Raw genomic sequence first — 12,564 nt, 5'->3', positions numbered from 1 at the left:
CCCCCCTCCCCCGCCCACTATTTTTCTTCTTTTCTTATCTTCATTTCAGTTCCCTCTTACTTTTCCTCTCTCTTTGGTGCTTCACTGGAAGGGGGTAGGGGGAGGGCGGGGGAAGGGGGGAGGGGGCAGTCTGTCTCACTGGCATTGGCATCCGCTGCCAGTGATACCCTCAGTCGACACGTGCCAGTCCCGGTCGTCAGTATTGACCTCCACAGCTCCGTCATGCAGTGTCACGGCAGGGGCAGGGCATCATTATGATGACTTCAGTCCCGGATTGTTCTTGGGAGGAATCCTGCTTGTCTGCCGGTATTACTGAGTTGTCACGGCTGTGTCCGCCGGCTGCACTAAATAGATCCCAGTGAGGCATCTGTTCTGGGTGGGCTCCGTCGCCGTCACTCAGTTGTCACACTGCAGCGGTGGGCCGCCGGGCCTGGCGGGTATGAGTTTCTGCCTCAGCCGGGAGGAGGGGCCGCATTTTGACTTCAATTGAGTTGTTGTCAGTGCGGCTGCGGTTCAGTTAGTACACTGACCTGAGCGGCATGGCAGTCTCAGCTGCCCGGTTGACGTCGCTGTTGGAGAGTGGACCATCAGTTTCAGTGAGCTGGTCGATCATGTCGGAGACCGCGCTTGACACGACCGGGAGACGCCGGACTGGACTCAATCAGTCGGAGACGCGACTCAGTTGACTCCCTGCGGGCAGCTGTGGCAATGACTGTTGAATAATAAACTTCAATGACTGCCTGATGATGACTGAGTAGGGTATGCAATTATAATCACGGTGGAGCTGTAAGTATAGCTATGTCAGTTCAGAAATTTTGGACAGAAATGTATAAGCACACGTCTAAGAGAGACTGTTTACGCATTGTTATTATGATAACCTGACCCGTCCAACTTGATTTGCCCCGGCCCAACTGAAGTCAACCGCGGCAGAGACCGTGAACCGCCGCTTTGAATAGTGTGACTGACTCACTGGTGACAACTGACTCAAGGCGTGGGCGTTCACTGACTCTGTAATCACATAGCAGTAGGAGTGGAGGAAAAGTCATGTGAATCAGTGTAGCCGTTCTCTTCCAGGTGGGCTTGAGCAGACTCAGTATAATAATCATGTTCCAGCACCTTGCCGCAGGGCGGCACACTGGTGAGATATTGTTGGCGCCGGCTGCCGCGGGGGCCGCGAGGTCACGGCTGTTGTTTCTTCCGCCGGCGGCGGGGGGATTTTCTTGTACTTGTACCGAGATGGGCGTGATGCTCGCCTCTCCCCAGTTTACCGATACCTGTCCCGGCTTAGTGAAGGGAGAGCTGGTCGATCCGTGTCAGGATGGGGGACACTCCTTGGCCCCATTAATTTGATAACGAAATTTTTATCGTGTTCTCCGGGCTTTAAGTTGGGAAACTTAATCAAGATTTTCAAGTGCAAGCGCATGTATATAATGCACAGTAAAGTTTAGTTTTTAAATATTCTCCCAAGTTGTATAGTTTCTGTGTAATTGCTTATGAATTTACAAGATCCTTTTGTCACCGTTATTTTGGGAATTAATTTCACAGTGAACGGTTCGTCGTTTCGTTTTCTTTGTTTGGCGGAGGAACACAATCTGCCGGAAGCAGTATGTTCCCACAAGCACTCTTTTCCGCTCATTGGCGTGCAATGGCGAACATGTGCAAGCTGAATAAATAATCTGACGCATTTTCTGAGATTGGTTCCGATCATCCATTGGCTTGCGTACACCAGGTAAGTTGAAATATGGTCCAAACTAACGCTGTGTCGAATTTCATTTGCTTCTGGCATTCTGATTCCTGCTTCTAAAAAAATGTTTTTGCCGGTCTTCTTTGCAGTCGAAGAGAATGGCATCGTCGCCTTTGTGTGATGTTCTTCGGATCCCCTTTTTTAATTTTATTGTTTCAACAATTCGGCGATTGGTTTGATAAATGTAATCAAATAGCTCGATGTTCTTTTCAGTATAAATCGGATGATGGAAGTGCCTAATGTATCTTTTCATTTTGATAATTTGAGCCTCAGTGACAGGTTATTTTTTGGTGGAAAGCCTTGAATGTTGGAGACTGTGACCCAGATATAGAGTTATTTCCCTTGTCATTGGCCGCTTGGAAAACGGCATCATGTTTCTCTCTCTCTCTCTCTCTCTCTCTCTCTCTCTCACATCATGATATTAGTAATGATAGTATTAATTGAAGATGATGCTGTTTAGTAAACTAGAATTGTAGAAGCAGAATATATGTTCATCTTATTTGTACTGTGCAGGTATGTCTTTCAGTTTCAATGTTTCATCACTGTTGCTATAACCCTCAAGGCCTGACTAAGCGCGTTGGGTTACGCTGCTGGTCAGGCATCTGCTTGGCAGATGTGGTGTAGCGTATATGGATTTGTCCGAACGCAGTGACGCCTCCTTGAGCTACTGAAACTGAAACTGTTGCTATAATTATATATACACACCAGATGTGTTGATTTTTGTCGGATTTTGTGTTACATACAGTTAAGTACCTGTGTACTGCTGAGTCTATTGTAGATGAAGTATTTTATTAAATGTTCTATCCTTATGATCAAGTATAATTGATTAATTCACTTTTTTTCTCTTTTTTTAAGTAAATGACTTAATGAGCTTTGGGCTATAACAAGAGTTGCAGATTTTAAAAGAAATGCTCTAGTTTTACATCTAGTGTTACAGTATCCTTCTTGGAATCTGATCTGTGTGATTTTAATATTTTCTGTAGTATAAGAAAAAGGGAGAAGAGATAGTTTCAGTTCATGAGACTGAGAGAGAGATGGTATGATGGGGACATGAGAGAATTATCCAGAGAAGGACAGATCATAGGTAAAGTGGAGAAGGATCAGTACCTTGAGTGATAATCAATGGATATGAAAGAAAAAAAAGTATCTTTGGCATTTTGCAGAACTGATTATCATCATGTAGTTATTAAAAAAGAACTTTATATATGTATATATATTGGCTTTAGATATAATAATGATAAAACCTATAGAGGGATGACCAAGTGAAGTGGTAATGCATCCACCTAGGAAGCCAGAGAATCAGAGCTCATCGGATTGCATCGTACACTCTGCATTATTTTCTACCTTTCCATTAGACCTTGAGTTGTGTTCTGGATGCTAGTCATTTGGATGATACAATAAACTGAGGTCCTTTGGGTAGCATACACTTACTGGACCTTTATGAACCCATGTTGAAAAAGGGTTGTCTCTGGCAAAAATCTGTATAAAATTACTCTTTGATAGGAAAGCAAGTACACTTGCAGCCAGAAAAAAAAGAAAGAAAAATAAGGGGGTGGAGCTATACTGTAGCGATCCACTGTCCCCAGGGAGAGTAGCCCAAATTTCACTCAAGCGTAATACAGTTGAGTACAAACTATAATATTATAATGCAGTACAATACTTTTCTTCCAGAAATGTAAAATGTTAGTTTGAAGGAAATTTTTTTTTTTTTTTTTTCGTTTTCTTCTTTGTTTCAGATACAGGATTTGAGCAGCTGCCAGCATCTGGAATTTAATTTTGAGGGCAACTCTGACCTATTGAAAAAGAAAATGTTGAGACCACGCATTCCTGTATGGCAGCGGAGGCTAGGAACTCCACAGTATGACAACTCCGGCAATAGACCTTATGACAGAGCACCAAGCGCTGGACCAAGAATGGCAGGACCCGAAGGAAACATTATGAACATTATTTCAAGTGCTCAAGAGGAACTCCAGAGAGAACGGGAGCAGATCCTGAAAGACCTGAAGGAGAAGAACCCCAACGCGGACCCTCGTGACATGCCTGGTCTTCTTGGTGAGCGACCTGATGTTCCTTTGGGTGGGGGTCCTTTTCAGAATGAGGGTCCAGGGGCAGGTGGCTTTCGAGGAGGCCCTGGTAACATGCCCAGGGGTCGTGGTGATGACATGTTTGCAGGAGAAGCTATGGGCAAGCCAGGTTTGCTTGGAGAGAGACCGGGCAGTGATCGTCCAAACATGGAAGGCCCAAGAGGACCCAGGTCTCAACCACCGATGAATGGAGTTCGCCCGCCTTTTGGTGAACCAAGACAAGGTATGCAAAATGCTGGGATGGGCAACCAGAGAGGTCCAGGCCCAGATGGCCCCAGGGGCCCATTCCATGGAGGACCAGGTGACATGGGACCTGGGCTGAGAGGACCAAGAGGAGGACCTGATGATCTGCCCATGGGTGGTGATGGACTAATGGGACTTGGGCCAAGAGGACCAGGGGGTCCAGGACCTAGGGGGCCGATGGGTAGGGGAGGGCCTGACAATCGTCCCATGGGTGGTGATGGGCTGATGGGACCCGGACCTGGGCCAAGAGGACTTATGGGAAGAGGAGGGCCTGATGATTGTCCAATGGGTGATAATGGGTTTATGGGCCAAGGACCTCGGGAGCCAATGGGAAGAAGAGGCCCTGATGACCGTTCAGGGGGTAATGATGGACTAATGGGACCTGGACCTCGTGGTCCTTTGGGAAGAGGAGGGCCTGATGATCGTCCCATGGGTGGAGATGGGTTGATGGGACCTGGGCCAAGAGGGCCTATGGGGAGAGGAAGACCTGGAGATGGTCCAGTGGGTAGAGAGAAAATGATGAGAGGACCAGGTGGACCTGATGGTCCTATGGGGGGTGATGGAATGATGGGGCCTGGCCCAAGAGGTCCTATGGATAGAGGGCCCAGAGATGGTCCAATGGGAGGTGATGGACTCATGGGACCTGGGCCAAGAGGTCCCATGGATAGAGGAGGAATCAGAGATCGTCCGGTTGGTGGCGATGGACTCATGGGACCTGGGCCAAGGGATCCCATGGATAGAGGACCCAGAGATCGTTTAATGGGAGGTGATGGACTCATGGGTCCTGGTCCAAGAGACCCTATGGATAGAGGGTCCAGAGACCGTCCAATGGGAGGTGATGGACTTATGGGGCCGGGGCCAAGAGATGGCATGGATAGAGGGCCTGGGGATCGTCCGATGGGAGGTGACAGATTTATGGGACCTGGGCCGAGGGGTCCCATGGATCGAGGGCCTGGGGATCTGTCCATGGGAAGTGACAGAAACATGGGACCTGGTCCCAGAGGCCCTATGGATCGAGGGCCAGGCGATCGCCCAGTGGGAGGTGATGGAATCATGGGACCTGGGCCAAGAGGTCCCTTGGGAAGAGGTGGAGATAAAGGTGACCCTGGCATGATGGGCAATGGACCTCGGGGACTCATGGATGGCTATGGAGAAGGCATAAGAGGCCCAGGGATGATGGGTGACAGACCGAGAGGGTCACTGGATGGGCCAGAACCTGTTTCCAGGGGGATGGGAGGTGGTGCTGGTCTGATGGGCAGTGGACCTAGGGGAAGGCCTGGAGTGCTTGGTTCTTCCCCTGTGGAAGAAGGAGGCAGGATGGACTACATTGGAGATGGACCCAGAGGTATGGGTGGGGGACCAAGAGGGGGTGGGCTGGCTGTACGAGGAGGGTACAGTGACTTGGAGAGGGAGCCAATGGGCCCAAGAAGGATGGGGGGGAACCCAAGGGAGGCTTCCTCTGGCCCTGGTTTGATGGGCAATGGTGTGAGAGAAGGCATGGGTGGGTCAATGGATAGGGGGACAGGGGTGCTAGGGCCTGCTCCACAAGAACCGTCACGATACATGGATCCAGTAAGAGACCCCCTGCCACGTGATCCCTACAACTATGACTCTCTTGACAGGCCAGAAGGACATGGTGCCCCAGGTTATGGTGAGCCAGTGGGTCGTTACTCAGATCCTGCTGATTCTTGGGAAAGAAGACCGGCAGACTGGCGTAGGGATGATGAGTTTTCTCGCCGGGAGCTTCTGAGTGACCGGGACCCTCTCTATTCTAGCAGATATGACTTGGAAAGACCAAGCAGTCTGATTGAAGATCGGCGCTATCAGCCTGTGAGCTACGCATCAGACCCATATGACAGGGACACAATGCCTCGCGATTATGACTACTACAGCAGGCCTGGTCCCTATTATTAAGATAATGCAGTGTTTGACTTTTTGGATGTTTATGAAATCATGGGCATGTTGTCATCTTACAAAACTTAGTTGATGCTAGGGATAAGGAACTTTGAGAAAAGCTACTTAGTTAGGCCCTGGATTATCTGTCCTCTTAAAGCATTCTCTTGTACTCATTCATATTGAAGTAAAGGGCAGTTAGCATGGTTTTTGTGAGAACACTTTTATTTATTGTATTTCTTAAAAATTGAGATGAGTGTGCTGCAGTTGCTAGTTTCAGGGATATTGTGATACTTAAAGCGTTATAGACATACATATTTTTTTCTCCATATGACACAGCTTGAATATTACCTGGACAAGTATCAGCTGGTCATGGAAGTAAATCTTTTTGTGAATCATAGTTTCAAACATAGTCTTTTTATGTTGATAAAAAAAAACAAACCCCACACCAAACAACTGTTTTAATCAGTATGTACAGTGGCAGCATAAATTTCATTTGTAGGATACCCTAACTGACTTTTAGAAATAATTTAATATGAAATATATTGTGAAGAACATATTTGCTGAAGGACATTGCAGCGAGTGAGCATGGTCATTACAACTTACTAGGCAACCAGGCAACCAAAAAGATTTTAACAAACATTTGTTGCTGAGGAAAGAAACTGAGACAAGCAATGTGCTCTTGAGAAGCAGACTTTTGTTTTCAGTTTTCTTTTTGATTTTAATGTTAACTTAAGACAGTGATGGAAATGATCACATGTTTTCTGATCTATTCCAAGTAATCTTAGTTTCTCATACTTTCTGTGATTCAGACTGATTACAGATTAGTGCAACTGTGCAGTCATATTCATTTTGTGGGATGCCATCATTTACCTAATATAAGTATAACACAGTTCTGTTATACTTTTTTTCTGTTCTTTTCTGTTCTTTTCTTTTTTTCTTTTTTTTTTTGGGATAAATTTGGGCATTGCTAATAGCAATACATCTTGGTCTTACAAAGAAAGGGGGATGAAATAAAAGTATGTAGTCTTCTGACAATACATTCACGTAGTGTGTTGTTTTGGGTTTTTAATTTTTAGTTCATTTGGTTGACATCTTTTCTTCTTTCAACCAATTGTTTGTTTTTGTAATCTTCTGTGAATCATAACTTTACATTTTTTCATCTTTGTGTTCCATCCAGTCACATTTGCTGTCACATTCTTTCTTGAGGTTTTGTACTGATATACTCATTTTGATTTAGGCATTGATGTAGTGTTGGTGGATAATTCAGTGTTGTGCGAATGATAATAATGGAGTTGCACTGTTTTAAGTGTGTGTGTGTGTGTGCATGTGCATGCCTCTGTGAGGGTCAGGTGTGTATTAGCACCTGGGCACATATACATAATTTGTGACAGTTGTTCACATCTACATGAACATCTATATTAACATCAGTTGATTTTTTTTATATCATGAATCTCACACTTCAAATCAACTTTTATGACAACTAGTTAACTAACTACAGGTGGTATAATTAAAAATGGTTTTGTATTCATTCTCACCCTTTCTGGATCCACAAGTTATTTTCAATATGTGGATTTGTGTGTGTGTGGTGTTGTTTTTGCACATCATAATTCATATATAACTGTCTTTTGCTACATTATATATTGTAACCACTCTCCACCTCCACCCCTCCCCTGTCTCTTGTCTCCTCCACCCCCACCCCTACCCGCAGCCTCTTTTGGTGAAGAAATTTCAGAACAGCTGAGCTGTATTGAAAGTGCACAGATTGACAGAAACAATTTTTACTGACCTGTATACTGACTTACAGGTTGTGTCAAATTGTTTTGCTGATGTTAACAAAGGTGACAAGTGACTGATTTATTTTTAATGTGATACTCATACAATGATTCAAGTACTGAGTATTTCTTTTAGTATTCTATTTGCCAGTAGTTGGAGAAGTGGATAAAAGCCATGGCCTGTCCATAATCTTTTTAAACATGCCATAATACTGTCAATTTTGTTATTGGTTTTATATTAAGTGTAGTTATAAGGCGGTTGTGAGGTATTCAGTTCATTAATACTGCTCTTTTTTTTTTCTTTTTTCTTTTTTTTTGCCTGTTTTTATCAGTCAGATTCCAAGGTGGGTAGAGTGTTATGGGGGGTGGGTTCTGAGACTGAGAATAAAGGAAGGGTGCAAGGTAATGCTTAAAATGGTGGTGTTTCATAGTGTGTCACTAAGTGACTGAATGACAAGTCATGTGTTGAGATTGAGATATTAAGTAATTAGAGGCAGAATCAGTTAGGCATTGGACTTCTGATCCAGTGTTAACTGGTGATAGAGTTCAAGGCCCATTTCAGCATAGTCTTAGGTCCTTGGGAAAGGCAAATAACTTCAGTTGTTAGTGCACAGAAGTCTTCTTCATTGCCCCATCCCCATTCCCCTCTCCCCTTCTTCCTTTATACCCCATCCTTGAATGTAGGATTGGAACATTTCTCAATTCTGCATCTCTTCTTTACTTTTTTGTGCTACTGCATTGCATGTGTCAGCAATTGTTGGTACTTCCAACTTACAGCTCAGTTGCCATTCAGGAGATGTCTTGTTTGAAATGAAAATGAGCTGGGTAAAGGCAGCCTTATGTGTTGAAGTCCAAATATAATTCTGAATGTTTTTTGATGACAACAAGAATCTTAACTTCTATAGTTTGTTAAACAAAACCATTTTGGGGGTAAACTTGCATACTTGTGCAGATCATCCAGATTGATCACATGTAATTGTAATTCTTAAATTTGTAGCTAAAACTTAAAGTAAAATATGGAAAACCTGTCAGCTCTTCAGCTGAGATATTTTGAATGTATATATATATACATGTACAAAATACTTGCAGTAAGTGTGAATGTCCTTGTATTACACCACAAATGTATTCATTGAACCACCTCATTGTTTGGTTTTCAGTTTGGTTGATGTTCAGCATCATTCGTTGCTGATCTTGTATTGACAGTGTGAACTCCGTTTAGGTTTTTTGATTAACCTCATGTGAGGCTCGCAAAAGTTTTATAGCCAGTGGTGATAAGTTTATAACACAGTGATCAAGGAAGTCTTTAAATTAAGACTGCAAGAAATCAAAGTGGCCCTCATACAGCAAACAGGAAAGTTAACAACAGTGTGTAGTTTGTAAATAGACAAATGTATAGAAAAAATTGTGAACCCTTTTCTCCTGGCTAGTATTTATACTATTGAGAGAACCTTTGTCAGTCGTATATCTGTATGGAGATGTAGATTTGTGTGCTTTGTTTCTGCCAGATGGATGTTCAGGAGACATCTGTATTTGTCTTGTTTCATGTGTTGAAATAAGTGTGTTGGTTTGCTTACTTAGTGTGTCATAAGTTATTCATATTTAATTATATTAATGTTGACATCCTTGGAAAATAAAGTAACATCATAATATCAATTAAGCCATCAATTCACACAATCCCTATGATATCAATCATGCCATCATAGAATCCCTAAGCTGTTTACATATAACTCATCATATTTGTTTTGTGTGTTGATATCATTGTCACTGTTTAAATATTATGTCCACTTTCATCAGCGATTACTGATTAGCTTAACCTTCGCTGGCTGTCGCTTTTGACTACACACGGAAGCTCATGTGGGTCGTCCATGACCCATACCGCTGTCGCTTTTGACTACACACAGAAGCTCATGTGGGTCGTCCGTGACCCATACCTTGAAAGAGACAAAAACCTGTATATTCCTTCAAAGTTTGTGTGGGTCGTGCACGACCCATACTTTGTAAAGAGACAAAAACCTGTATATTCCTCCAAAGCTTATAACAAAATATAGAAAAGGAAAACATATCGTAACAACTGATTACACACACATGCGCTCGCACACGCACACACAGACTCACACAAACACATACACTCGGAAGAAACACATGCTCACGCATTCACACACAAGCACATACACACACACTCGCACACACACACACAACTGATCACACACACAAACGCATAACACCACATGCACATACATACAAACCCTACTTATGCACACAGAGACAGAGAGAGTGGGAGAGTAGTGGGGTAGTGAGGCTGTTGAAAGTAAAACTTCTTTATTTTCCTTCACTAATTGCACATTAAACCTTCTGAAATCACTATGAAAAAGGTATGGGTCGTGCATGACCCACACGAGCTTTCGAGGGGTGACCACGTTTTTTCCTCTTTAAAAAGCATAGGTCATACACGACCCACACAAGCGTCCGTGTGTAGTTAAAACGCCACCTTTAATTACTCATTAACTAATTAATGAATTTTTTTCTTTTTTTTTGCAAAAGTTGGCCTTTTAGGTGTCGGAAGCATTTCTGAAATTTCGTAGAAAAATATTAAGAATTGGCTGAGATATTTGCGTTTTTGTACCCCTCTGGGTCGTGTACGACCCACAACAGCCAGCGAAGGTTAACATTATCATTGTACATAAATCACTTTCTTTTTCGTGGACAGGGCATTGACCTGCAAGGAAAAGAAACCTCTCACACAAATATGCAGGCATTATTTATTTTTGCTTTTAATTTTTTTTTTAATAGGTATTTGGATAATCGTCCATCTAGATAGCAAGGGAACTGGGAATCTAGCTGTGAATGTGAGTTTGCATGTAGGAGTGCTGGCGCCTGCCAATGAGATACGACTTGTACATAAAATGAATCATTTCATTCAAGAGAGGGCAAACAGTGGTGGCTCTAAATATAGTCATAACCGTGCCTGGTTTGTGCATAATCCCACGCATAGAATGTATTCCAATCAATCAAGAAATAAATTTAATGAATACTGATTTCTCAATGGGGTGGGTGGGGGAGGGGGGATATATATATATATATATATATATATATATATATATATATATATATATATATAAAGTTATTGTGTTGATAAAAAGGCCACAACATTACCAGTGGCAATACTTTAGTAGTTATTTGCAAGAGGAGTAAACATTGATTTTTTGTTTTATCAGGCTCTTCATACACAAGACATATGCTCAATATTAAGTCTACAACTTTTGTCTTGGATTTTCATTGTTCATTCTGCTTTGTAGTTAATGGTTGATATTTAATATTCTAGTCCTTTTTTCCCCCATAAGGTTATGTGAAATAGCTGTTGTATTGTTGGAATTGAAAGAGCTTTTTTGTTGCTTGCTTAAGACACAAATTCTGTTATTCTGCATAACTTCTAAGAATTTTTACTTTGATCACACCTGGATGTTGTTGGATTTTTTTAACATTTGTTTGTTTTGCTATGCTTAATTGCACTTCTTTTGGTCATATTTACTTAATAAAATAAAATAAAATCTTATGACTGATTTTGGAGGTCAGTAGTATAATACCAAAGAAAACAGTATGTCAGCTTGTCATTGAAGGATAAAATTCAGGGTTATGCTGATTATTTTTTACTTCCATTTTAGTTTGCTTTTATGAAATGGATGTGTATATAAAAATCATTAAATGTATGCATATGACTGGAGACTATGAACAAAATCAGTGGTTGCAAATCAGTAATGGCAAATTTACCAGAAAAAAACGTCCATTAGAATTTTACAAATATTTTAAATGTTGTGATCAGAAGGAATCATCTGTTAGAATTCTACAAATCTTTATACATTTGTCTAGGCCCTTTTGCTGACCACTCACACCAAGAAGGGAAGAGATAGGATTTGGAAAGGAAAGTTTATGTGTGAATAAAATGGATAGTTGCTATTGAAAATGGTAGTGCCAAACTTAGCAACTAAGCATAGAACAGAAATTGAAATTTCTGATTTGGGTAAGTTAAGTTTTTGAACATCTGTCATGGCAATTTCATCTTCAGATTCACTCATACTTGCAAATGCTTTTATGAAATTGCTAGTGTGTTCATTCATATTTGGCTTTTGGTTTTGGACAGCTTTAAAATAGATTTCACTCTATGAAGTGTATTTTTGATTTTGTTACTACTGTTGTAATAAGCTGCTTACCTACTTAATTTGTAATTGTTGTAATTATTCTTGTGTCACTTTTGGAAAAAAACGAAAAACAAACCTTTTTCACTTACAATTTGCTGATGAAGGTAAAAGCATTTCTGACTATAAGCAGTTATTGAAATTTTCAAAACCCAACCACTATCTATTTTGAAGCATAAGACTATTCCATCACTCCACACACTTATGTTCAAATATTATTTGAGAGTTCATATTTGTTTATTTCCAGCCTCATTAAATGATACTGACTGCTCCTATAACCGCATTGCCAGAGTGATAGATGCGTTGACACTGCATATCATGAATTACATCTCCTTTCCTTTCTGATCTGAACTCTTCTGGTTTCTTTTATCTTTGCCCTGTGGTTCAGAACATTGAACACTCTTCTGAATGATGATTGTAAAAAGAACCGCGGGATGAATTGTGCATGAATTTATTATATGACAGTACATAAAAAGACTGGTTCTTTGAGTGGTCAGGTGTGCTTGTCTACATTTCTGCAAGTGTTAGAACAATATTTTTTGCCCAATATATCAAAATTATCATGTGGCCCTCATTGTAGCAGTAGTAAACATCATTTGCAAACAGTTAAGCATAAACAGACTCACTAAATG

General features: G+C 41.7%; 1 protein-coding gene across 2 annotated transcripts; it reads left to right on the top strand.

Annotated features, from left to right (window-relative positions):
• The first annotated feature begins 580 nt into the window (after positions 1-580).
• On the top strand, positions 581-10,782 carry LOC143296170 (uncharacterized). 2 transcript variants are annotated; one of them, XM_076607979.1, is made up of 2 exons: positions 581-1,138; positions 3,481-10,782. In XM_076607979.1, the coding sequence occupies exon 2, from the start codon at positions 3,553-3,555 to the stop codon at positions 5,983-5,985; it is 2,433 nt and encodes an 810-aa protein (XP_076464094.1). In that variant the 5' UTR covers positions 581-1,138; positions 3,481-3,552; the 3' UTR covers positions 5,986-10,782. The 2 variants fall into 2 exon arrangements, with proteins under 2 accessions (XP_076464094.1, XP_076464093.1); XM_076607978.1 differs by lacking the exon at positions 581-1,138 and adding an exon at positions 1,617-1,729.
• The last annotated feature ends 1,782 nt before the right edge of the window (positions 10,783-12,564 follow it).

Source organism: Babylonia areolata, chromosome 21 (genome assembly GCF_041734735.1).
Source record: "Babylonia areolata isolate BAREFJ2019XMU chromosome 21, ASM4173473v1, whole genome shotgun sequence".
Taxonomy (NCBI): domain Eukaryota; kingdom Metazoa; phylum Mollusca; class Gastropoda; order Neogastropoda; family Buccinidae; genus Babylonia; species Babylonia areolata.
The sequence above is the reverse complement of the archived record's forward strand: the minus strand, read 5'-3'. Positions and strand labels throughout refer to the sequence as shown.

Excerpts from the sequence above, each read along its gene's own strand:
- LOC143296170 (XM_076607979.1), top strand. The coding sequence starts at position 3,553 with ATGTTGAGACCACGCATTCCTGTATGGCAGCGGAGGCTAGGAACTCCA.